This window comes from Schistocerca cancellata, chromosome 5, assembly GCF_023864275.1.
Source record: "Schistocerca cancellata isolate TAMUIC-IGC-003103 chromosome 5, iqSchCanc2.1, whole genome shotgun sequence".
NCBI lineage: Eukaryota > Metazoa > Arthropoda > Insecta > Orthoptera > Acrididae > Schistocerca > Schistocerca cancellata.
In genome coordinates, this window is record NC_064630.1 from 245,222,221 (window position 1) to 245,249,491 (window position 27,271).

Here is a 27,271-nt window from a genome sequence, read left to right on the forward strand (position 1 = left end):
ATCTTCTCCAGCCAGTTGTGAGGTGACACAGAGTTTAAGATGGACTCTGAGCCAGGATGAAATTCGTCATTTTTCATTTTAACAAATCATCATCATAACCAATAACAGGCAAAAAAATATTGCAGGGTTGACTGAGAATTCAACCTTGTAACTTTCAAATCTATTGTCCAACGCTCACTATTAAGTTATCGTTGGTGAGTCCTGAAACAACATACACTATGTCATTAAAAGTATCTGGACACCCCCAAAAACATACGTTTTTCATATTAGGTGCATTGTGCTGCCACCTACTGCCAGGTACTCCATATCAGCAACCTCAGTAGTCATTAGATATTGTGAGAGAGCTCCGCAGAACTCAAGGACTTCTAACGTGGTCAGATGATTGGGTGTCACTTGTGTCATACGTCTGTACGCAAGATTTCCACACTCCTAAACATCTCTAGGTCTACCGTTTCCGATGTGATAGTGAAGTGGAAATGCGAAGGGACACGTACAGCACAAAAGCGTACAGGCCGACCTTGTGTGATGACACACAGAGACCGCCGACAGTTGAAGGGAGTCATAATGTGTAATAGGCACACATCTAACCAGACCGTCACACAGGAATTCCAAACTGCATCAGGATCGATGGCAAGTTCTATGACAGTTTGGTGGGAGGTGAGAAAACTTGGTTTTCATGGTCAAGTGGCTGCTCATAAGCCAGACGTCATGCCGGTAAATGCCAAATGACGCCTCGCCTGCTGTTAGTGTAAAGATTGGATGATTGAACAGTGGAAAAACGTTGTGTGGAGTGACAAATCACAGTACACAATGTGGCGATCCAATGGCAGGGTGTGTGTACGGCGAATACCCGGTGAACGTCATCTGCTAGCGTGTGTAGTGCCAACAGTAAAATTCAGAGGCGGTGGTGTTATGGTGTGGTCGTGTTTTTCATGGAGGGGGCTTTCACCCCTTGTTATTTTGGGTGGCACTACCACAGCACAGGCCTGTTTGATATTTTAAGCACCTTCTTGCTTCCCACTGTTGAAGAGCAATTTGGGGATGGTGATTGCATCTTTCAACACAATCAAGCACCTGTTCATAATGCACGGCTTGTGGTGGAGTGGTTACATGACTGTAACATCCCTGTAATGGAGTGGTGTGCACGGAGTCCTGACCTGAATCCTATAGGACACCTTTGGGATGTTTTGGAACGTCGACTTTAGGCCAGGCCTCACCAACCGACATCGGTACCTCTTCTCAGTGCAGCACTCCATGAAGAATGGGCTGCCATTCCCCAAGAAACCTTCCATCACCTCATTGAACGTATGCCTGTGAGAGTGGAAGCTGTCATGGAGGCTAAAGGTCGGCCAACACCATATTGAATTTCAGCATTACTGACGGAGGGCGTGATGAACTTGTAAGTCATTTTCAGCCAGCTGTCCAGATACTTTTGATCACATAGTGTATTAACAGTATGGAAGACTGGTAATGAGTACAGGGCTATTACAAATGATTGAAGCGATTTCATAAATTCACTGTAGCTCTATTCATTGACATATGGTCACGACACACTACAGATACGTAGAAAAACTCATAAAGTTTTGTTCGGCTGAAGCCGCACTTCAGGTTTCTGCCGCCAGAGCGCTCGAGAGCGCAGTGAGACAAAATGGCGACAGGAGCCGAGAAAGCGTATGTCGTGCTTGAAATGCACTCACATCAGCCAGTCATAACAGTGCAACGACACTTCAGGACGAAGTTCAACAAAGATCCACCAACTGCTAACGCCATTCGGCGATGGTACGCGCAGTTTAAAGCTTCTGGATGCCTGTGTAAGGGGAAATCAACGGGTCGGTCTGCAGTGAGCGAAGAAACGGTTGAACGCGTGCCCGCGTAGCCCGCAGAAGTCGACGAATGAAGCCAGCAGGGAGCTAAACGTACCACAGCAACGGTTTGAAAAATCTTACGGAAAAGGCTAAAGCAGAAGCCTTACCGTTTACAATTGTCACAAGCCCTGACACCCGATGACAAAGTCAAATGCTTTGAATTTTCGGTGCGGCTGCAACAGCTCATGGAAGAGGATGCGTTCAGTGCGAAACTTGTTTTCAGTGATAAAGCAACATTTTTTCTTAATGGTGAAGTGAACAGACACAATGTGCGAATCTGGGCGGTAGAGAATCCTCACGCATTCGTGCAGCAAATTCGCAATTCACCAAAAGTTAACGTGTTTTGTGCAATCTCACGGTTTAAAGTTTACGGCCCCTTTTTCTTCTGCGAAAAAAACATCACAGGACACGTGTATCTGGACATGCTGGAAAATTGGTTCATGCCACAACTGGAGACCGACAGCGCCGACTTCATCTTTCAACAGGATGGTTCTCCACCGCTCTTCCATTATGATGTTTGGCATTTCTTAAACAGGAGATCGGTCGTGGTGGAGATCATGATCAGCAATTCATGTCAGGGCCTCCACGCTCTCCCGACTTAACCCCATGCGATTTCTTTCTGTGGGGTTATGTGAAAGATTCAGTGTTTAAACCTCCTCTACCAAGAAACATGCCAGAACTGCGAGCTCACATCACCGATGCTTTCGAAGTCATTGATGGGGACATGCTGCGCCGAGTGTGGGAGGAACTTGATTATCGGCTTGATGTCTGCCGAATCACTAAAGGGGCACATATCAAACATTTGTGAATGCCTAAAAAAACTTTTTGAGTTTTTGTATGTGTGTGCAAAGCATTGTGAAAATATCTCAAATAATAAAGTTATTGTAGACCTGTGAAATCGCTTCAATCATTTGTAATAACCCTGTACTTCAAGTATGCAACAGAAAATATGTTTACTGCTGTGTAAACTGGATTTCCCTAATGAGAAAATGTTACAGAGAAACTTGTATGGAAGATTGAAGGTGAAGTGAATGCAGTCAGTCCAGATCATCCAAAAATGTGACAGTCGTATGTAGGCAGATCATCTGAAAGACAAATAGAGGAAAACATCCAGGGCCCAGTTAGAATCCAGGAACTGGCTACACGCAAGGGCCCAGTGTCAAATGTTTGCAAATGTAAGGGCATTATTGGCTATTCAATATCATTGCCATGATTGGAGAAAGTGTTCTCATGGATACAAGTGCTAAAAGATGGGGTGTAAATGGCACCTTGCGTATGTTTATGTTTGCTTACTCAAACACAAACAAAGTGCCACTCACACCCCACCACTTACTTCTTCACTCTCTAATTTGAGTGAACAGCCCATGATTAACATTTACTGTGACACATGTGGTAAACGTTTTAGTTAGCTCTTCTGTTGAAAGACTAGTTTGTTGCAGCTCTCCACACTACTCTATCCTGTGCAAGCCTCTTCATCTCCAAATAACTGCTGCAAACCACACCAATTTGAACCTGCTTACTGTATTTGTCTCTGTCTCCCACTGCAATTTTTTCCTACCAAACTTTGCTCTAATACTAAGTTGACGATTTCTTGATGTCTCAGAATGTCTCCTGTCAAAAAATCCCTTCTATTAGAAAAACTGTACCACAGATTTATTTTCTCCCAAATTCTATTCAGCACCTCTTTATTAGTTATGCAATCTACCCATCTGATCTTCTGGAACACCACATTTCGAATGCTTCAATTCTCTTCTTTTCTGGACTGCTTATCGTTCATGTTTCAGTTCCGTAAAAGGCTAGATTCCAGACAAATCTACATTCCTGACAAATACCTTTAGAAAAGACTTCCTAACACTTATGTTTTTATCCACTGTTAACAAATTCCTCTTTTTCAGGAATGCTTTCCGTGCTGTAGTCAGTGTGCATTTTATATCCTCTCTACTTTGGGTATCCTTTGTTATTTTACTGCCCAAATAACAAACCTCATCTACTACTTTTGGTTTCCCTCAGCATCACCTGATATAATTTGCATGTACTCCATTACCTGTGTTTTACTTTTCTTGATATTCACCTTATAATCTCTTCTTGAGGCACTATCCGTACCATTCAACTGTTCATCCAAATCTTTTGCCGTCTTTGACACAATTATTTCTTCTCTCTGATCTTTAATTCTCTTTCCAAACCCTTCCTTGGTTCCCTTTACTGCTTGATCAAGTGTGCAGGTTGAATAACATCAGGGAAAGATTACAACCCTACCTCACTCTCTTCTCAACCACTGCTTTCCTTTCATGTCCGTCAACTCTTATAACTGCCGTCTGGTTTCTGTACAATTAACCCTGCTACCTACAGAATTTGAAAGAATGTATTCCAGTCAACAGTCCCAGAAGCTTGTTGTAAGTCTACAAATGCTATAAATACAGGTTTGGCTCTTTTGTAACCTATGTTCTTAGGTAAGTCAAAGGTGAGAATTGTGTCACATGTTCCCATATTTCTCCAGAACCCAGACTGCCCTTTACAAAGGTTGGCTTTTATCATTTCCATTATTCTGTAAACATTTGTGTAAGGATTTTGCAACTATGTTTTGTTAAACTGATAGTTCCAGGGGCATTGTTACCACTTAGGTCTTTCAGTGTTCGGTCCAATTCTTCTCACAGTATCATATCTGCCACCTCATCTTCATCTATCTCGTCTTCCTATTCTTAAATTTGCATCATAGTATGCACTCAGTTTTTGGAGAAAGGCCTCAGAAAAAAGTCCGAAATGTTGGATACCTACATACTGAAATAATGACACAGTGCCAGAACACAAGAACATCATCACTATTTGTGTTTAAATTCATAGGAGTTATATGTCCCTGAAAAGTTGGGGTAAATATGGACTTTAGTCTTAGGCCATTAACAAATCCACATGTATAGGCAGTTGCACGCATTGTTCATCTTACTGTTTGCAAAATTATTTTAATGTATTTCATACAGCATAAAATCTGAAAAATTTAAAACTGGAGGACTGATGCTGGAATATTTTCCAACTGAAAACCTGACAAAAATTTCTTGCCAATGCCTGTTTCAAGCATGTCGCTGTTTAGTAGCATTACAGATCATCCTGACTACTGCATTCTCTTTACAATCCAGATCTATTATTCTACAACTTTCGAATAACACCCCCCCCCCCCCCCCCCATAACACACACACACACACACACACACACACACACACAAACACAGAGCTTCGAATGTGCAAAGATGTATGTGACTGGGTTTGTGACTTTTGTTAGTGCTTCAAGAATTTTTTCAAGGAGAAGCTTAATTGTTCTGCTTCCAAAGCATAAATGTTTTGATGATTGTGTGAACTACTTTTGAGGCAACAAATCTTTTATATATATTCGATGCATACTCAACTGCCTTGATATTGTACTCATAATTTATTTTTGCTTGTTTGAAACTTTACTATGAATATTCGCACTAAAACCTAGAAAAACATTATATTTTATGAACAGTACTTCTTATTTGGTTATGAAGCTGGTGCAGTGACATCAGATGTGACCTTGCATTTTACATTCTTTATTAGCTTATTATGTAGTGTTTTTATTTTCTGCAGGTCATAGCATAGCAAGCAGCTGTCACACATTCCGATATCATAGTGCCAGCCAAATTCTTCATTCTGCAGGTGTTGTTCTGTTTGGAGCAATCCTTGGGTATCTGATGGAAATTGCAGAGTTTTTAGTAGTTTGCCAAACATCAAGTCTTACTTTATCTATTGCTGGGATTGTCAAGGTAAGTCGGCCCCCTTTTCTGTTCTGCTTGTTTCAGTGATGGCTGTAGGAAAGTTTACTGTGTATCTGTGTACTGTTTTTACCAAGCATGTACTTACATTACACCTCAGAGTTGGGCAAATTGGATGTAAAACTAAATTAAGTTCTCCAAATTTTTGAAGATGAAATATGAGGGGTGTTTGAAAAGTCTGTGCAAAAATAAAAACTACTTACGTTTTTGGGTAAACCTTTTTTATTTTTCGACATAGTCTCCTTTTAGACTTATACACTTCATCCAACACTGTTCTAATAATTTGTTGATCCCTTCCGAATAACAGGAATTGTCCAAGTCTGCAAAACAGCTATTAGTTGCTGCAATCAACTCCTTGTTTGAATAAAATCTTTGTCCTGGCAGCCATTTCTTCAAATTTGGGAACTAATAGTAGTCCGAGGGAGCTAAGTCTGGAGAATAGGGGGAATGTGAAACGAGTTGGAATACTATTTCCATTAATTTTGCAACAACTGCTGAGGTGTGTGCTGCTGCATTGTCGTGATAGAAAAAGACTTTTTTGAGGTCCAATCGCTGGAGTTTTTCTTGCAGATTGGTTTTCAAATGGTCCAGTAATGATGAATAATATGCATGTGTAATAGTTTTACCCTTTTCCAGATAGTCGATGAGGATTATCCCTTGCGAATCCCAAAAGACAGTCGCCATAACCTTTCCGGCTGAAGGAACGGTCTTCGCCTTTTTTGGCGCAGATTCTCCCTTGGTAACCCATTGTTTAGATTGTTGTTTGGTCCTAAATGACCAGGCACAGCTCACCATTTCCCCTCTTCTAAACTTCATATAATTATCTCTGTTGTTCATTACTTCCCACACTGCCTGTTCCTACATATTCCCATTTTCCTGTATTCATTAAGTTCTTTTGATTTATTGAAGTTGTCTATTTACTCCATATAGACTGTAGTTTCAATTGTTAAGGCTTTCTTTTAACTGGTACTTGTATTATTTCCCATTTTTAATACCTCTTGTAGTTGTCTCATCAAATATTGTTTTTTTATTTTACTTTGTTCATTTATTTAATGCAAACTGTTACATAGCCACAGTTTTGAATATAATGTCAGTGTTTCCTGTTTGATCCTTTTGTATTTGTATATTGTTCAGCCTTTTTACCTTTTAAAAGTGCAGTAGCACCACACTCTCAAAGATTGCATTTACTATATGTTCCCTCAAACTCCATTTTCCTGCATTTATTTATTTCTGTTTCTTTTTATCTTATTGATATTGCTTAAGTTCTTTATGTATTTTGTAGTTACATTGATAATTGTTTCTTGTTTTAATTGGTTTATGTATCACTCTCCATGTTTTATACCTCCTGAAGCAGCCTTGCCAAGCACTAATTTTATTTTATTTTATTACTTTTGTTTATTAATAGAAAATGTTATGAAGGCATGCTGTACCTATTTTGTGTTAAAGATTTTTCCTGTCTATTCCATTTTTATTTATTTACTGTTCAATTTTTTACTTTTTCAATGCATTGCCACCACAGTCAAAGATGTTACTTACTGTATGTCTCTGCTTCAATCTAGACGTGTAACTTCTCTTCCAATGTTGTTTACAAACATTGTAACTTCTTTGGTGAAAATACTTAGTAAATGTCTGAAGATGGTCTTGTAAGCCAAAAACTGGTTAACACAATAAAAGTAATACTGTAGAAAAAAGCAAACTGATGCTTTTCACTTATTAGAAATACTGTTAGTTACAAATGACATAAATAAATATATGTATTCTGAAACCTGCTGCCAAAATACAAGTTTTTGAAGAGGCGTCTACAAGATGCTGTAGAACTAACACCAATCACAATTCTTATAACACACTTGAGTCATGGTACACAGTAACAAAAAACATGCAAATCGTAGAAACTTAATATGTACTTTGTATTAACAATAAACAATCATTATTCTCCTTAATGCTCTCTCTCTTTCTCTCTTATTGCATCTCCTCTATATTCCTCTACTATTGACTAAGTTGACTGTTGTGCATGTAAGACTTGTTGGTCCACTGCTTAGTTGGTCTTTAAAGTGGTCATATGTCACCTGATTCAAACAGGAGAGCTGTTTTTGCAACAGAATTGTCTTATTTCATCATAACCATAGAGGCTTTTTCTGGCAAAACCAATACTGTGAAATGAATTGAAAACTTAACAATGAAATCCATCTAGTTTCTTTCCAATAGCATTTTTACTTTGCCATTGTGTATTTCCAAGCAATTTCATCATCAGGTTTTCAGTTATTACCTAAGGACATTCATTGCAATGTCGACATATCAAGAATGCATATCTGCAAATTTTTCTGATTTCTATTGTATGTGCCATCACAGTGAAATGGCTTCTGCAGTGAAGCAACATGTGGAGGTTACTTCATTGTGATACAACAGAAAACAACTAACTATTCAGGTATTCATTTCTTGTGTTGACTTCACAATAAAAGTTGTTCAATAAAAACTGAAGCTTTGATGATGAAGCTGTGTTGCAAAATACGTATTGGCATAGTAAAAGCGCTACTGTAAAGACACCAGGCAGATTTGATTAGTAAGTTTTCTACAAAGTTGTCTTGCCTTCTCATTACATAATTGTGACAGGAAAGCAAATCTTCCCTAACTTCATCCCTAATTAGAGTAGCACCAAATCTTTGTCAAACATCCTCTTTTCTTATGTGGTCACTCTGAGTCGGTCCAAGAGCCCAGCAAAGTTTGATGAAAATTTGGAATGACTTCTGCAATTGTAGCTAAATTGTAAGTAAAGTGATATGCTGCTTCCTTACTTACACTGTATGATCAAAATTCCAGGCACCCATTAGTGGATATCAGTGTAGTGTGTGTCTCCATCCTTTGCCCTCATGATGGCTTGAACTCTGCCAGGAAGCACTTCCAGTGAGGTGTCTTGAATGTCCAGGGAGGAATGGCAGCCCATGCTTCCTCAAGAGCTGAAACTAGAGAAGCAGTGATGTCAGACACTGGAGCCTGGGTTCAAGACACTGTTCTAACTTACCCCAAAGGTGTTCCATGGGGTTCACGGTGGGACTGTGAGTGGACAAGTTCATTTCAGGAATATTAATATCCATCAAGTGGTGTGTCACAGATGTTGCTTTATGACAGAGTGCATTGTCACGTTAATGCAAACAAGCATTGCCTCTGAACTGTCCTTGTACTGTACACAGTACTCATTGCTGTCTAATGTGTTCATATCCTTCTGCATGTAGTATTTTCTTGAATGCAGTTAGGGAATCGCACCTTAACCACAAAAAACATCCCCATACCGTACACCACACCCTCTATAATTCACTATTGGCATTCCACCTTCGCAGTGCATGATGGTCCATGTCCATCGTGCATGAGGTCTGCCCAGTCTTGGTTTAGCTGTCGCTGTTCCTTCACATTTTCACTTAACAGTCACATCACCAACAGACGATGTGGGCTGCATTATAATGGTTGAAACATGACTGGTGGATCTGTTACTCAGGTGACATTTTAAGACCAATCCACATTTGAGGTTAATGAGCTCTCCTGGCTGATCCATTCTGACATGGGTCCACCTCTCATGACATATTGTGGTTAATTTTGCATTATGTGGGGTGTCTGTATACGTTTGGTCAGATAGTGTGTAGCTGATGTTTTGCTCTAATGGTAACTTAATATTTTCTTGATTACATTCGAATATTTTAAAAAATAATTGCCTACATCTGTAAACATAGAGTCCCATTTGTACATTACTAACTATTGTGCAGCTTTAGTTGAACACTCAGGAAATTAATTGTGGCTTGTCATCAAGTTTCAACACTTGCAGTAAGTTGTGTATATTGTTTGCACATATGTAGGAAGCTCCTGATGTAATGACTGCTAGGAGTAGCTGAATCAATAGAAATTAGATGATACTGAGTGGTATTGATTGTTTTCTGGTTGCTGCCAATGTTAGCTGGCAGACAACACTGTTTTTGTGGTGTTTATTTCTACAAAACCTGAAGTAACATGCACAATTAACAATCACTGAAATGTAGCGCACATCAGGTTGGCATCATTTTATTTATTGACATTTTAGAAGCATTAGACACTCTGTCACCTGCTAGCCAGAGGGGTAATGACCAGAATCTATTCAATAATAGTCATTGCATTTCAGTTTCTACTGATTCCACTACCTGCATGCATTCTATGCCATTTTCTCTTGTGGTGGGGTGGCCAGAGAGATCCTTCACATTCATTAAACTTGTAGGCATGAAATTGATGTACCACTGGCGTATTGACGGCCAATTAGGAAGGTCCATTGCAACCGACTATCAACTTCGATTGGAATAAACCTCTCAACACACTGCAACCCTCCCCCCTCCTCAGTTCTGTTGTAATTGAAATTTTTTGAAAACAGCCACAAGTCGCACAAGCTTAGTTTTAACAGTCGCTCGCCTTGCAGGCAATGCCTACTCTTGCAAAGGTTGTAATTGCACTGCATTCTTGATATCAAAAGCCACATACACACAAAACAGCTTTATGAGTTTGTGAATGGCAGTATTCCATAAGCTGCTTAGTACAATTCATCGGCTCTGCTCATTTATTTTTGAGACATTTTTCCATTTGATTTGCATTCTCCCTTAATTGTTTTGTATGCAGCGATACCACACATTTTGAAGATCATACTGGCTGTTGCAGCAGCTGCGTTGCTGAGTTTCATGTAAATTGTGTGTGTGTGTGTGTGGGGGGGGGGGGGGGCTGGCATGCACATGTGCACTCAATTGAGCACACGTATTAGTTATATTTTTGCCATAAACTGAATGAGATACCAGTTGCTTTCCACAGGACATGGGAACATGTTATGTACAGGAAAGGAATCGCAACATAAGGTTCATACTCGAAGAGGGTGTGGAATGAATGCAACAGTTTTATATTAACTTTTTTCTATCTTAATAGTGTTACCTTCTTTCAGATTTGTATTTACATTTTATAGATAATCCTCCCCCCCATGGACCTTGCCATTGGTGGGGAGGCTTGCGTGCCTCAACAATACAGATAGCTGTACCGTAAGTGCAACCCCAACGGAGGGGTATCTGTTGAGAGGCCAGACAAACGTGTGGTTCTTGAAGAGGGGCAGCAGCCTTTTCAGTAGTTGCAGGGACAACAGTCTGGATGATTGACTGATCTGGCCTTGTAACACTAACCAAAATGGCCTTGCTGTTCTAGTACTGTGAACAGCTGAAAGCAAGGGGAAACTACAGCCGTAATTTTTCCCAAGGGCATGCAGCTTTACTGTATTATTAAATGATGATGGCGTCCTCTTGGGTAAAATATTCTGGAGGTAAAATAGTCCCCCATTCGGATCTCCGGGCGGGGTCTACTCAAGAGGACGTCGTTATCACGAGAAAGAAAACTGGCATTCTACGGATCAGAGTGTGGAATGTCAGATTCCTTAATCAGGCAGGTAGGTTAGAAAATTTAAAAAGGGAAATGGATAGGTTAAAGTTAGATATAGTGGGAATTAGTGAAGTTCAGTGGCAGGAGGAACAGGACTTTTGGTCAGGTGAATACAGGGTTATAAATACAAAATCAAATAGGGGTAATGCAGGAGTAGATTTAATAATGAATAAAAAAAATAGGAGTACGGGTAAGCTACTATAAACAGCGTAGTGAACGCATTATTGTGGCCAAGATAGACACGAAGCCCATGCCTACTACAGTAGTACAAGTTTGTATGCCAACTAGATCTGCAGATGACGAAGAAATTGATGAAATGTATGATGAGATAAAAGAAATTATTCAGGTAGTGAAGGGAGATGAAAATTTAATAGTCATGGGTTACTAGAATCGACGGTAGGAAAAGGGAGAGAAGGAAACATAGTAGGTGAATATGGATTGGGCTAAGAAAATGAAAGAGGAAGCCGCCTGGTAGAATTTTGCGCAGAGCACAACTTAATCATAGCTAACATTTGGTTCAAGAATCATGAAAGAACGTTGTATACGTGGAAGAACCCTGGAGATACTAGAAGATATCAGATAGATTATATAATGGAAAGACAGAGATTTAGGAACCAGGTTTTAAATTGTAAGACATTTCCAGGGGCAGATGTGGACTCTGACCACAATCTATTGGTTATGAACTGTAGATTAAAACTGAAGAAACTGCAAAAAGGTGGGAATTTAAGGAGATGGCACCTGGATAAACTGAAAGAACCAGAGGTTGTACAGGGTTTCAGGGAGAGCATTAAGGGAACAATTGACAGGAATGGGGGAAAGAAATACAGTAGAAAAAGAATGGGTAGCTTTTGAGGGATGAAATGGTGAAGGCAGCAGAGGATCAAATAGGTAAAAAGACAACGGTTAGTAGAAACCCTTGGGTAACAGAAGAAATATTGAATTTAATTGATGAAAGGAGGAAATATAAAAATGCAGTAAATGAAACAGGCAAAAAGGAAAACAAACGTCTCAAAAATGAGATCGACAGGAAGTGCAAAATGGCTAAGCAGGTATGGCTAGAGGACAGATGTAAGGATGTAGAGGCTTATCTCACTAGGGGTAAGATAGATACTGCCTACAGGAAAGTTAAAGAGACCTTTGGATAAAGGAGAACCACTTGGATGAATATCAAGAGCTTTGATGGAAACCCAGTTCTAAGCAAATAAGGGAAAGCAGGAAGGTGGAAGGAGTATATAGAGGGTCTATACAAGGGCGATGTACTTGAAGACAATATTAAGAAAATGGAAGAGAATGTAGATGAAGATGAAATGGGAGATATGATACTGCGTGAAGAGTTTGACAGAGCACTGAAAGACCTGAGTTGAAACAAGGCCCCCGGAGTAGACAACATTCCATTAGAACTACTGACAGCCTTGGGAGAGCCAGTCCTAACAAAACTCAACCATCTGGTGAGCAAGATGTATGAGACAGGCGAAATACCCTCAGACTTCAAGAAAAATGTAATAATTCCAATCCCAAAGAAAGCAGGTGTTGACAGATGTGAATATTATCGAACTATCAGTTTAATAACTCACACATGCAAAATACTAACGCAAATTCTTTACAGACGAATGGAAAAATTGATAGAAGCCGACCTTGGGGAAGATCAGTTTGGATTCCGTAGAAATGTTGAAACACGTGAGGCAATACTGACCTTACGACTTATCTTAGAAGAAAGATTAAGGAAAGGCAAACCTACATTTCTAGCATTTGTAGATTTAGGGAAAGCTTTTGACAATGTTGATTGGAATACTCTCTTTCAAATTCTGAAGGTGGCAAGGGTAAAATTGTTGTTGTTGTTGTTGTGGTCTTCAGTCCTGAGACTGGTTTGATGCAGCTCTCCATGCTACTCTATCCTGTGCAAGCTTCTTCATCTCCCAGTACCTACTGCAACCTACATCTTTCTGAATCTGCTTAGTGTATTCATCACTTGGTCTCCCCCTACGATTTTTACCCTCCACGCTGCCCTCCAATACTAAATTGGTGATCCCTTGATGCCTCAGAACATGTCCTACCAACCGATCCCGTCTTCTGGTCAAGTTGTGCCACAAACTTCTCTTCTCCCCAATCCTATTCAATACTTCCTCATTAGTTACGTGATCTACCCATCTAATCTTCAGCATTCTTCTGTAGCACCACATTTCAAAAGCTTCTATTCTCTTCTTGTCCAAACTATTTACCGTCCATGTTTCACTTCCATACATGGCTACACTCCATACAAATACTTTCAGAAATGACTTCCTGACACATAAATCTATACTCGATGTTAACAAATTTCTCTTCTTCAGAAACGCTTTCCTTGCCATTGCCAGTCTACATTTTATATCCTCTCTACTTCGACCATCATCAGTTATTTTGCTCCCCAAATAGCAAAACTCCTTTACTACTTTAAGTGTCTCATTTCCTAATCTAATTCCCTCAGCATCACCCGACTTAATTCCACTACATTCCATTAATACAGGGAGCGAAAGGCTGTTTACAATTTGTACAGAAACCAGATGGCAGTTATAAGAGTCGAGGGACATGAAAGGGAAGCAGTGGTTGGGAAGGGAGTGAGACAGGGTTGTAGTCTCTCCCCGATGTTATTCAATCTGTATATTGAGCAAGCAGTGAAGGAAACAAAAGAAAAATTCAGAGTAGGTATTAAAATCCATGGAGAAGAAATAAAAACTTTGAGGTTCACCGATGACATTGTAATTCTGTCAGAGACAGCAAAGGACTTGGAAGAGCATTTGAACGGAATGGATAGTGTCTTGAAAGGAGGATTTAAGATGAACATCAACAAAAGCAAAATGAGGATAATGGAATGTAGTCGAATTAAATCGAGTGATGCTGAGGGAATTAGATTAGGAAATGAGACACCTAAAGTAGTAAAGGAGTTTTGCTATTTGGGGAGCAAAATAACTGATGATGGTCGGAGTAGAGAGGATATAAAATGTAGACTAGCAATGGCAAGAAAGCATTTCTGAAGAAGAGAAATTTGTTAACATCGAGTATAGATTTAAGCGTGAGGAAGTCATTTCTGAAAGTATTTGTATGAAGTGTAGCCATGTATGGAAGTGAAACGTGGACGATAAATAGTTTAGACAAGAAGAGAATAGAAGCTTTCGAAATGCGGTGCTACAGAAGAATGCTGAAGATTAGCTGGGTAGATCACATAACTAATAAGGAGGTATTGAATAGAATTTGGGAGAAGAGGAGCTTGTGGCACAACTTGACTAGAAGAAGGGATCGGTTGGTAGGACATGTTCTGAGACATCGAGGGATCACCAATTTAGTATTGGAGGGCAGCGTGGAGGGTAAAAATTGTAGAGGGAGACCAAGAGATAAATACACTAAGCAGATTCAGAAGGATGTAGGCTGCAGTAGGTACTGGGAGATGAAGAAGCTTGCACAGGATAGAGTAGCATGGAGAGCTGCATCAAGCCAGTCTCAGGACTGAAGACCACAACAACGACAGATAATCCTCATAGTATGTATTACACTGATCAGCCACAACATCATGACACTGTCCACTGCAACGTTGAATGCTGTCTGGTGGCGTTGTGGGAACAAGATGTGGTAACAAAAGTATGTAAGCAGAGCAGAGACAGATTGGGGGGTCACCCTAGTGATGGTATGGGGTGCAAATGGGGAAATCCTTTGAAATAAATGGCTTCAACAAAGGTTTGATGATGATGATGATGATTATTATTATTATTATTATTATTATTATGCACAGCGTGTGAATGAGTATCTTGAAAGCAGTGAAGTTGGTTGAATATTCATGTGCTATTGTCATGAGCATCTACAGAAATAAGTAGGACAGTGAAACTACCACTAGGCGCTAAATGGTTGGACATCTACAACTCTTCACAGAACATGGAGTTTGCAGGCTCATCTGCTCTGTAAAGTAGGATAATAGTGATCTGAGGCATGTCTGCCAAAAAAGCACAATGCCGATGCACACACAAGTGTTTTTGGAGTACACTGTTCATCGTACATTGATGAATATGGATCTCCGCAGCAGACCACACCTGTGAGTTCACACGTTGACACAACGGCATCATCATTTATAATTGCAGTGGGCATGGAACTATCGAATTCGACCATTGATCAATGGAAATGTGTTGACTCCTTGAGTGAATCACACTTTTGCTACATTAGGTCACTGGTCAACTCCAGAAATGCCATCATTGAGATGAACAGCAGCGTAAAATGTGCAGTGTGCCAAGGACGCAGGCTGCTGGGAGCAGTACTATGCTATGGGAGACATTCTCCTGTGCTAGCATGGGACCTGTGGTAGTAGTCAAAGACACACTGACAGCTGCGAACCAACTGCATCCCTTCATTCCTGATGTCATCCCTGACAGTGGTGCCATGTTTCAGCAGTATAATTTTCTGTGTCTCTGAGCCAGAACTGTGGCTGGAGGAGCATTATTGTGAACTCAACGTTGATGTCTCGACTACCAAATTCACCTGATGTAAAGCTTATGGAGCCCATATGGATCGCTATAAAGCTGTTGACAAACGGACTGTACAGCAGAATGTTGAGCATTGAACGTGCCCAGTTTCTGAAGTCATAGCACAGAATAGCATGTTTGGGAGTCTTCCCGAACGTGCAGGGCAATATCTGGCAGGTCAGATATTCAGAGCGTGCATCTGAGCGTTGACCAATGAGATGGCACAACGCCACCTACGTCACATGCATGCCATCTCCCTTCAGCACAGTGTTTTGAGGTGCCATATTGGCATTCATTTCAAGCCTACACATATATATGACGTTTCTGAACGCCGCCAAATTGAGAATCACTCAAAAACCCGTTGTTAACTGTGTGATTCGTTGGGAAAAAAATAATGAGAAACATCTTATTCGTGGCAAAAGTATTATTGTAATTTGCGTGTTATGAGAGTATGCCATTTGAAGGCAACGACACACTGAGGATCCACCAAAAATGCATTTTTCTTGCTACAATTTGCTATAATTAAATTTCAATTAGTAACATAGCTACAATTAAAGCTTTTAGCAAGTGGCAATGTATTAGAATTGGCTTTATGAGGTTTGTTGTCAGTTTAGCATAGCGAGTAGCATTACCGACTTTTATCAAAATGCATGAAATGCCGATTGTTCACGTCTAAAAAATTTTTTTTTTTCCCTGATATGCACGTAATAGGTTCTGACACATACTATAGTATTTGTTGTTATGTAAATATGAGTTCACCCTTTTTTGAGTAGTGAGTTTGTTTGATTGGCTTGATCTACAGGACAGCTTGCGCTACTTGTATAATGATATTTTGCTTCTTTTTCTTTTATGTTTCATAATTCACATTTTGCAAAAATTCTGCTACTGGGTAGGAACATTGATGAAGTAAGAATGACCCTAGGGTTTTACTAAAATGTGGGAATGGTGAAATAATGCTTATCTTATGTGGGGAACTATTGAAAAATTTATATTGCACTGTTTGTAATATAACTTTTATAAGCCTGTGTCCTTACTTATTGGACATGGTACATTCCTTTCCATCTTGAAACATGTACGTGGATAATTGAAGTTTTTATTTGTGTATATTACATATAGAACAACGTGAATAGCCTATGGGCAATGGAGGAAATGTGCATTTTGATAAAGTTAATGTGGGAATTTTACACGCACCCTTTTAGTAAACAGTGTGATTTACGAGTTAGAAACATCCTGCAAGTGCCGCTGGAGTGCGTTGTTATCGGGTATGGCATGTTTGGGCCCATGTACCGTATGCACAAGTCGCATCGTTCCTGAGTGTTCAGCAGCACATTGAACTCTGTATGCTCAATGTCGACGTTCAATAGCGTGGTCTGTGTGCCGACGGCTTAAGGCTCCATTACCGCATACACAAATCAGCGGCCAGTTATGTAAGCCAATTACATGACCTTTGCGTAGACATCTAATGCCACATACCTCCACAAACCTACCAACAAACTGTTGGACCCTAATACGCGGAATCAATGATGTATTTCATTCTAAAGATGGACAAACAAGCTATTAAGCAGGTGGTCATAATGTTTTGGTTCATCAGTGTAATTCTCCCGTGACTTTCTTCAGCATTATGTTACTATTTTATATGTGTAATGATGAGAAAAATCACTGCAACCTGTCACTGTTCCATCAAAAGAGTGATTTATTTAGTATGAAGGCAAATTGACAAATGAAACAGAATAGTGTGAATTCTTGACCTTTTTATGTTGATAAGGAGCTGAACTGAAAGAAACATTTTATAGATCTTAAATGATCCTATTTTGTTGAACTAATGTCTAATTGCATCATATCCTGGGACAACTTTTCATTGAGAAAGAACACATTTGTTGCACCAAAGCATATAATAAGGATTATATGTGCCCTCAAGATCCTCTTGCAGACAGTTCTTTAAACAGTTTGACTTACGGACAATGGCCTCACAGTACGTTTATTCCATTGTGAAGTTCGTTACCAACAGTCAGTTGCAGTTTGAAAACAACTTTAACATTCATAATTGTTATACTAGACCAAGAAATGACTCAGCTGTAGTGTGACCAAAAATAAAGGAGAGTGAGGTATTCAGCTAAAAAAATCTTGTCCATTTACCCAGTGATGGGAAGAGTCTAATACATAGGGTGAACATTAAAAAAACTGACAAACTGCAGTGATGGATTCCAACCAGAAATGGAGGAAAAATGATCCTATGAACACGCGTCCAGAAATGGAGGGTGAGCGTGCAATGACACCAGGTCATCCCAGAACATAGTACAGAGGTGCATCGAACCACATCACAACAGGTCTTCAATGTGGCCTCCAAAGGATGCAGTGCATGCATTCACATGTTGCAACGTGGATTGCTGCACTCTTTCGCTCGTTCCAACCTCTCTCCGAATAGAATCACAGGTGTCATGAACATGTCGTTGAAGGGTCTGCACATCAGATGCCCGTAGAGGTAAAAATACAGGAAGTTTAACTCCGGTTTTCTAGCAGGCCTTGCTACAGGGTCCCTGTGTCCTATCCAACATCTGGGGAAAATGTTGTTGAGATGTCGGCAAACTATAATCCAGAAGTAGGGCGGTGCTCCATCATGTATAACCTGTCACAATGCCAAAGGAATATACTCAAGCAGCTCAGGTAGAGTATTCTGCAGAAAGTTCAGGCACATTCCTCCGTCATGGGGTTGTGGAAGAATAAACCAGTCCAGGTATGTGGTCACCAAGAATCCTTGCCCACACATTGATTCTGAACCGATGCTTATGAGATACCTCATGAAGATTGTCTGTAGCCCACAGAAGATGATTATGCAGATTGATAGTGTCAGTTTTGGTAAAGGCTGCTTTGTCGATAAAGAGGACAGATGACAGAAATTCCATAATCATGATGGTCTGGTCCCAATAGCATCGACAAAAACCTTTCCTTAGATGGAAGTCCACTGCTGATAATCCTTGTTCTCATTGCAGGTGATGGGATAGTAGCGGTTGTCATGCAAGATACACATAATTGTACTTCAGTTGCACCTTGTTGGTAGGCCACTTGCCTGGAGCTTCTACTAGGGTTTGTCTCAACATCCTGTAGAACCCGGTCCTTCAGAACTGGTGTACACACAGTCCACCACCTCTCTGCCTGTTCGTCTGCCTGAAAGGAACCATGATCATATAAATGTCCAAAAAGTGCTTGAAATGTTGTGTGATGTGGTTGGTATTTGTGAGGGTGCTTGTTTTGGTGTAGCTGTGCGGCCTTTCAACTGTTTCCATCTGCCTGGCCATATACAAACAACATCTCGGTTTGTTCTCGACATAAGTACTGGACCATTCTGCTGCTTACAGTGCGCTGCCTCAATCACACAACTTGCAACACACAAGGAACAAATGGCACATGATCAGAGAAACTTTCATCCTTCAGTGTGATCTACCGTGGCAACGATGCATTTCCGGACATGTTTTCATTGGACCCTTTTTCCTCTGTTTCTATTGAGGTGTGCAACCCTGCAGTTTGTTGGTTTTATTAATGTTCACCCCCATGTAATAAACTCAACTTCAAACACAATCTGAAACCAGGTAGCTTAAGATATTTATAAAAGACATTTACCATATTTTTCACTGAGAGTCAGTACAAGTGGTAGTCAGAAAGTTTCAATAACCATTCTGAAAAAAATAAAGTTGTGAACATTAAACTTGGTGATGCCTGCTTATCCTCCTCTACACATCCACCATTCAGCACAAGACATTTTTCCTGACAATGGATGACTTGGCAGAGACCTTCATTGTGGAAACCTGCATTTTGACTGTTTGGGAAACATTCCAAATTGAAAGTCACCTCGTCATCATTCTGCAAATGCCTGCTACATGATGGTTTCTTCAGCTGAGCAGTGAGGAAGAAGTCACTGGGCTCCATGTCAGGAGAATAGGAAATTAAGCAAAATTTATAGTCCAAAGAAGCAGTGTGTGTGACTGTGTCCCGTGCAGAATGAGTTGCACTGATACGGAGGAATATGTCACATGGGACAGCTTCCCGTGACATTTCTTTGCCATGACAGCATCTTGTAATCTCACCAGGAGGTTCCAGTGACAGTTAGCCCCCTTAAGAGAATAATCTGTTGCCACCACACTATAAGTGCCCCCCCCCCCCCCCCCAAAAAAAAAAAAAAAAAAAAAATTAAGACATATGGATTGGCCCATACAGCTGCAATATTTCTGCTGCTGCTTGGATTTGTTGGGCTTTCTGGATGGATCTGTGCAATCATGAAACCCACTGGGTGGTGATTTTTTTCCATATTCAGAATGTCATGCAAGATGTTGAAAACTGGTCCATGGCTGATTTTAACTTTTTCTTCTATTGCCAGTCTTTGGCCACTGGGGCCTCCACATCTCTTGTGAAACTTGGTCCTCCACAGTGAAATGGTCTGCCACTTTGTTTTTCTTCATTCAGGCGTATTTTCTACACTGGAAATGCCTGCACCTGTTAACCACTGTGTCATGTGATGATGCATTGCTGCCATGCGCTTCCACCAACTCAGCATGACCTGTTGCTATGTTGCCCACCTTAAAATACTGGACACTAATTGCCACACAATACTCCACTGTATCAGTAGTCTGCTCCATGTTTTAAATTATCTGGAAGTGTACTGTTACTGTGGCCCAGGTATTTCAATGTGTACCATGACTACAGACATGTAAGGTGTACTTGCAAAGAAACAAACAAAGAAATTACTTACATAACTATTTTGGAGGTGATAATTAAAACTTTATCCTTACTGCTCACACTGTAATTGGAAAATAACTAACACAATCTATAAAACAACAATAATCACAATTAGCTCCATGGAACATGCAAATAAGTGACTAACCAACTAAATAACCATAACTATTTTTAAGCTTAACTCCATCTTCAGTCAGTAATTTACATCTCATGTTCAAACTAAATACAGACGGATTATGTTTTATTTTAGGAAAATAACATACTTTCTCACCTGAAACAAAATGCAGTTTGAAAGGAAATGTAGGCTCCTGCTTGAAGATGGACTTAGGTCTGAAATTTATTGTCCTTAATGAGTCATTCATTTGGTAAAATTGTAACTTGTAATGAATAATATCATTATGCTTCCAAATAGTCATTGTAATTCTAAATACGTACAGAATTTTGCAGACTTGGACAAACTAATGTTGTTGTCTGTTTGCCCATAGAAGCATTTTGAGTGAAGGTAAACTCACAATAATGAACAGGCCCCATTCTTGTTTTGACTGTAAATAAGCATGTGAAAGTGTTCACCATTAGCTTAGCTATCCATTAGTGTTTTTTGGCGAATAATGTTGGCGTGGTATACCTGATCTTCAGATTAAATTTCCCAAATTAGAACTGTGTTATGGTTTAGGAGGTTAACATTGCAGGTTAGCGTCAACCTTTACTATAGTTAACTGCTGCATCTGAAGATCTGGGACAAGCTTCACAACTCTTAGTTGAACCAACATGCATAGATATTTTATGTTGTTGTTGTGGGTGATGGTCTTCAGTGTGATAGAGGTCATCATGCTAATCTGTCCTGTGCAAGCCTCGTCACCTCTGTGTAACTACTCCAACCTACATCCATTTCAACCTGCATACTGTTGTTGAGCCACGGTCTCGCTTCACACTATTCCTTTATGCCAATGTATGTGTCCCATCAACATAAGAGGTGTGTTCAAAAAGAAATTGACATTTTGAAATAGCGCACCAACCAGCAGAGAGAGTACGGTGCGGGTACTGAGTGCAGCTAGCAATAGGCTTAGACAACAACCTGCCATTTGCCTCATGTCTCTCGGGAAGTTAGCAAGCGAACCACAGCCGCTGAAGCAAGCAAGTGTACAGTCTGCTTATCGGATTATTTCAGTTAAGGAGCTTGAAGAACAACATGTGTGTGTGAAATTCTGCTACAAACTTGGCAAAACTTTCACAGAGACATTTCAAATGCTTAGCCAAGACATATTGGAAGGACTGTACGATTCGCACACAGTGCTATGAGTGGTTTAAATGTTTTGAACCGGGCAGAATGTCGGTCTGTGACAATTCTAAGTCTGAATGTCCTAGCACATCAACAAATGATGGCCATGTATATTTCATTTGTGCTGTGACTCGCAGAAATTGTCGTTTAAGTGTCTGGGAAGTTGCTGAGGAGGTGGGCATCAGTGTAGGGTCATGCCATCAAAGTTTGAGTGAAAAACTTGAGATGCAATGTTGACTGAAGATCAGAACCAGTCCCATGTTGAAATGTGTTAGGAACTGCTTGCCACTGTTAGTGTAAATGAAAACTTTCTTAAGAACATCATAAAAGGCGATCAGACATGGATGTATGGCTATGATGCTGAAACAGAGATGTAGTCGTCACAGTGGGTGGACAAGGGGTCACCTCGTCCAAAAAAAGCACACGAGTCGGTCAGAGAGCAAAGTGATGTTGGCTGTGTTTTTTGACTACAAAGGCATTATCCATCATGAATTTGAGCCACATGGTCAGATGCTAAACAAGGAAGTCCACCAGGGAATCCTGTGCCCAGGAAGAGGTGTGACTTGTGGGAAGACCAGAGTTGGATGTTGCATCATGACAATGTGCCCACTCACGCATCACTCCTTGTCTGCAGCTATGTAGAAAAGTACCACATTCCCGTAGTGCCCCATCCACCGTATTCTCCAGATCTAGCCCTATCAGGCTTTTTCCTGTTTCCCAAACTGAAAAACACATTGAAAGGACATTGTTTCCAAACCATAGAGGAGATACAGGACGATGAGATGGGAAACTTGTGCGCCATCCCACAAAATGTGTTCCAGGAGGTGTTCCGTGCGCATCCCACAAAATGTGTTCCAGGAGGTGTTCCAAAACTGGAAGAAATGATGGGAATGGAGTATTGCCAGTAGAGGGTACTATTTTGTTCTTAAAATGTACAACAATAAGCAATAAAGCATATACAGCAAAAGTTCAGTTTCTTTTTGAACACACCATGTATCTCCTCATTTAGTCAGACGTGCCGTAGAGACCTACCCTACTCAACTCAATTTCTTACCTTTTTCATTGGTTATCAGTTCTAATCATCTATTCTTCACCATTCCTCTGCAACACCACGTTTCAAAAGCATTTGTACTCTTCTTGGTTGTCCTACAAAGCTCGTCCAATAAATAGTGATTGGAAAATAAAAAAAAAATTTACACCCATTAGCATACATAGGGAAACATCTTTTGAGATGCTGCAAATTTCTGCACCTTTTTCAGTTACAATCAGTGTCAGAGCTGTACTGTCAAAATGTCATCTACTCGAGACACTCTTTACAAGCAAATGTGATGTAATTGAACAGTTAGTTGCAAAAAAAGAAGCCTGGGGAACATCTGTAAACATTTGCATGTAGTGTATGAAATATTTGAATGTGGTGTATGATAATGATGTAGTTGTAGGAGTACTGATGAATGATGGGTACAGAGATCTCATGCATCATGAAATGCAGAAACTGAGCTGCGTGATCAGCCATGTTAAGGACGGTTTGTCACAGCCTCACATCCAGCTCTCACGACTTGGTGAATTACAAGAATACCATTATTTGTGTAGACTGGCACATCACAACTTGACAGTTGGCTCTACAGCTGTTTGTGAGCATTGGAACATGTTTCCATGTTTGATCTGACAAGAATCACAAAGAAATTGTGTTTCAACATGACAATGCATGTCCACATGCAACTCTCACAATCCAGGCACATATCGCCAGATTGGGTCGGACATCATTATCTCATCTACATGGTAGCCCAGACCCTCAGGCTTCCATCTGTTTGGGCTACTTATGCTTTGTCTTTCAATGTGGTGAGGCCATAATTCATGAAGTGAAACAATGGGTAAGGACACAGGACAAGCTTTTACTGCCAGGGAATACATGCTCTTACACAATGCTGGCAGAATGCTATAAAACGTGATGGTGAATATGTTGACAAACAGTACATGTAAAAGGAATGTTGACTGATATTGTCACCAAATTCTAACTCCTAAGAGTAAATATATTCGGAGAAAAAAATTGTGGCGCATTATTTATTGAACGACACTCTCCACATGTCACTTGCAGGCAAGGCAACACTCCAAACACTTTCAGAAGTGAGGTTTGAGTCCTCCCTCGGGCATGGATGTGTGTGTTTGTCCTTAGGATAATTTAGGTTAAATAGTGTGTAAGCTTAGGGACTGATGACCTTAGCAGTTAAGTCCTGTAAGATTTCACACACATCATTTTTTTTTATTTTTTTTATTTTATTTTATTTATTTATTTATTTATTTATTTATTTATTTTAAAGAAGCGTTTTTCCAAGACTTAATATTCTGTATTAGTCAAAAATAATAAGAGTTTTCTGAAATAACTCCAGACCTAAAAGTGACATTTTATTACACAAGATACATGTTCCCATGAAACCTCTGCCCCCAGAAAAGCTGGTTTTGTAATTGCTTTGCATGTTTTAAGTATACAGACTTTACTGTGAGAAAGTAGCACTTGTTATGATATGAGATTTAAGATGGTGTCATACTTTCACACAAAGTGGTTGGTTTTTCATGGTACAGAAACAAAATTCAGAATTTTGGAGTGTCAAAGGTACATCATATGAACTTTATTTTCATTTGTCTACAACTCATTTCACGCTTTTCAGGAAGCGATGACGCTGTTGCTGGCCATACTGTTGGTTGGTGACCGCATGAGTCCTGTGAACTTCGTCGGCCTGCTGTTGTGCATGGCAGGTATAATGGTCCACACTTTGGGCCGCACCTCGGCGGCTCTACACTCCAGTGGTAACAGGCAGGATGAATACCAACTTACTGACAAGCTGCCCCTGCTGTCTGCAGAGGGTGAGACCCATGTAAAATTCCTGGTCCATGAAACCAGCAGCAGTGAAGATGAGAGTGGTGATGACTCAAACCAAGTGCTCTTCAGTATAAAGCAGAGGAGGGACAACCCTGTGAGATAACCATTTCTGCTGCTGCTGCAGCAGTACGTCTGTCTGTATGTTACAGACATGTGATTTTATATGAGTATTGTTTGCATTTAAAAAGACATGATCTCTCTTTTATACCAAGTGTACATTCTTTGTAGTTGGAATAAAGAGTTTATATACAAAGTAAGTAAACAGATTTCTACTTTACTGAACTTGGGCTTACATCTGTTATATACAGGGTATGTAACAAATTTTGCTACTTGAGAGGGCACTCGTGAAAAATCAACAATCATAGGACAATGAAACTTTGTGGAAACATTTGTAAGGACATATGAAAGAGAAATAATAAATAAACCATTGAAACAAACACATTTTACTTTTCAAATGAGAGGGTGGCAATTGTTAATTGTGTACCTTGTTTACATTACAGGTTACAAATGTTGCCCAATATGATAACCATCCACAACAACCTGTAACCTCACTAGAAATACCACTTCATAATTGTTCAAAGTATTTTTCAGACAGTGGACCATGGAATGTTTAGTTGTCATGAGTCAGCTTGTGAAATGCATGAAGATCGCATGTTGCATCTAGCATTCTCAGCCATGGCAACAGTAATTTCTTCAACAGTTTGTGATGTGATTGGCCCTCAGCCTCTTACAGGAACAATTCTCAACTCGAACTTCCGAATAATGTTCTTCAATCCTGGTGCAGGAAGAGGACCTCTCTGTATACCTTTAATACATCGATACTTGCAAAGATCAGCAGCACTATTACTATAGTTTTGATAAAACAGCTTTATGAATAAAGCCTCCTCCTCTTGTCCGCACCCATGTTGACTATCTGCAACTGTAACACACACTTATACTCGTGTTTCAACCCTATGTCACTGGACCAGTACTGGCACCTAAAAGCAAGTTATGACACTAACACAACTAACAATGTGAATCCTGCAGCACACAGTCCCATTCCTACAAAATGTGGTAAATAGTTTTTCTTCTTCATTCACTCAAATTGTGAAAATTTAATTATAACCACCCTGTATTATGGTGCTTAAGAGCACCAGCTGGTCTTAACCAAAGTGGACAAATAAAGAAGTGGGGAGGTCAGAGATATGGTTGGGATTAAGACAACACTACTAGAGCAAGTCAGAATATCAAAACTTGAATGGTTGGGGTACATGTCCAGGGTGGAACGAACACGGAAAGCTAGAGTAAAATTGGTGATAGAAGTTGAAGGAACTCGGCATGTAAGAAGTCCAAGAACATGCTGGGTGGACAGCGTGAAATGGACACTGCATTTAGAAAAAGAATGCTGGACGATGTCATGAACAGTAGAATTTTGTGACTTTTATGAGTTCCTAACTAGGAGTTAGAATTTTGTGACTTTTATGAGTTCCTAACTAGGAGTGAATTGTATAATTTTGTCTGTGTGCTTTGATTGTTTAGTTTCTTGAGTTTCTGTGTGTTAATTTAATATCTGATAGACACAGTTCTCACATTTTCGTTTGCATCAGAAAGTAAACTTATTTTGTGACATGTTACAAGTTTCTAATCGGATGAATTATTTAATTTCATCTGAATGCTTTGGTAGTTCGGTTTTTGAATCTATGCATATTAATCTAATTTATTACATACAGTTCTTGCATTTTCGTCAAGGTCCACAGTAGAGTTCCGTAGCACACGTCAGTAGTCCGTTTGTCTTGTCTTTAGTATGGATAGTGACTGTGACTGTTGTTGCAGATGTGAACCGTGTTGATGACACTTCACTCTCAGCTCTATGCTTTAATGGCTTCGACTACACAGCTCGAAGCTGCAGTGGATGGGCATCACTGTTGTGGGCCAACCGTGGGGATCCAATGGACGTCCAGCACATCTGAGTCTTCCGAATAGTCCGCATTGGTGGCCAGCCCAGTTACTGCTTGCACTAAGGTTGACCCCTCACCCATGTTCAAGTTGGAGGTCACCTTGGGGCATGACAGATGGCGAAAGACTTCCCAGGGGACTGCACATAAGGCCTCTACTCTTAGTTTGACAAACAGGTTCCAGGTGCTGTATGTGGCTGATGCTGTCGCTCAGCCTGCAAGATCCAGGCATTGACAGAGGGTGGGATTATTGGTAGTTGGGAGCTCCAATGTTAGGCACATTATGCCCTTAGGGAAAGGGCTTCCAAAAAGGGGAAGAAAGCCAATGTGCATTCTGCGTGCATACCAGGTGTAGTCATTCCGGACATGGAACGGGTCCTTCCAGAAGCCATTAAGAGCACAGGGTGCAGCCAGCTGCAGGTGGTGGCTCACACTACCATTGATGTGTAACACTTTGGATCGGAAGAGATTCTCTCTGGTTTCGAGCAGCTAACAGAAGTGGTAAAGGCTGCCAGTCTTGCTTGCAAGATGAAAGCAGAGCTCACCATTTGCAGCATAGTCGACAGTACCGATTGTAGACCTCTGGTACAGAGCCGAGTGGAGGGTCTAAATCAGGGGCTCAGACAGCTCCGTGACAGTGTAGGCTGCAGATTCCTCGACTTGCACCATAGGGTGGTTGGGTTTTGGGCTCTGCTGAATAGGTCAGGAGTCCACTACACACAGGAGGCTGCTGCACAGGTAGCAGGAGCTGTATGGTGTGGACTGGGCATTTTTTTGGGTTAGAGGGTCGTGGAGAAATACAAAAAGGGCTTTAGTCTCCGAGGTTGCAGGCCGATCGCAGGAAGAATGTAGATACAGGAACCATTGGTATAACAATTGTAAATTGTCGTAGGTGTGT

The 27,271-nt window shown here is 40.4% G+C and overlaps 1 protein-coding gene across 1 annotated transcript in view; it reads left to right on the forward strand.

Moving 5' to 3' along the window:
• The window catches only part of LOC126187627 (solute carrier family 35 member C2), an 87,672-nt gene extending 62,809 nt beyond the window's left edge, over nucleotides 1–24,863 (forward strand). Inside the window, exons 6-7 of the mRNA XM_049928823.1 lie at nucleotides 5,462–5,637; nucleotides 24,228–24,863. Of these exons, the coding sequence (XP_049784780.1) occupies nucleotides 5,462–5,637; nucleotides 24,228–24,542 (491 nt within the window). The 3' untranslated portion in view covers nucleotides 24,543–24,863. The remainder of the gene's footprint in view (nucleotides 1–5,461; nucleotides 5,638–24,227) is intronic.
• The last annotated feature ends 2,408 nt before the right edge of the window (nucleotides 24,864–27,271 follow it).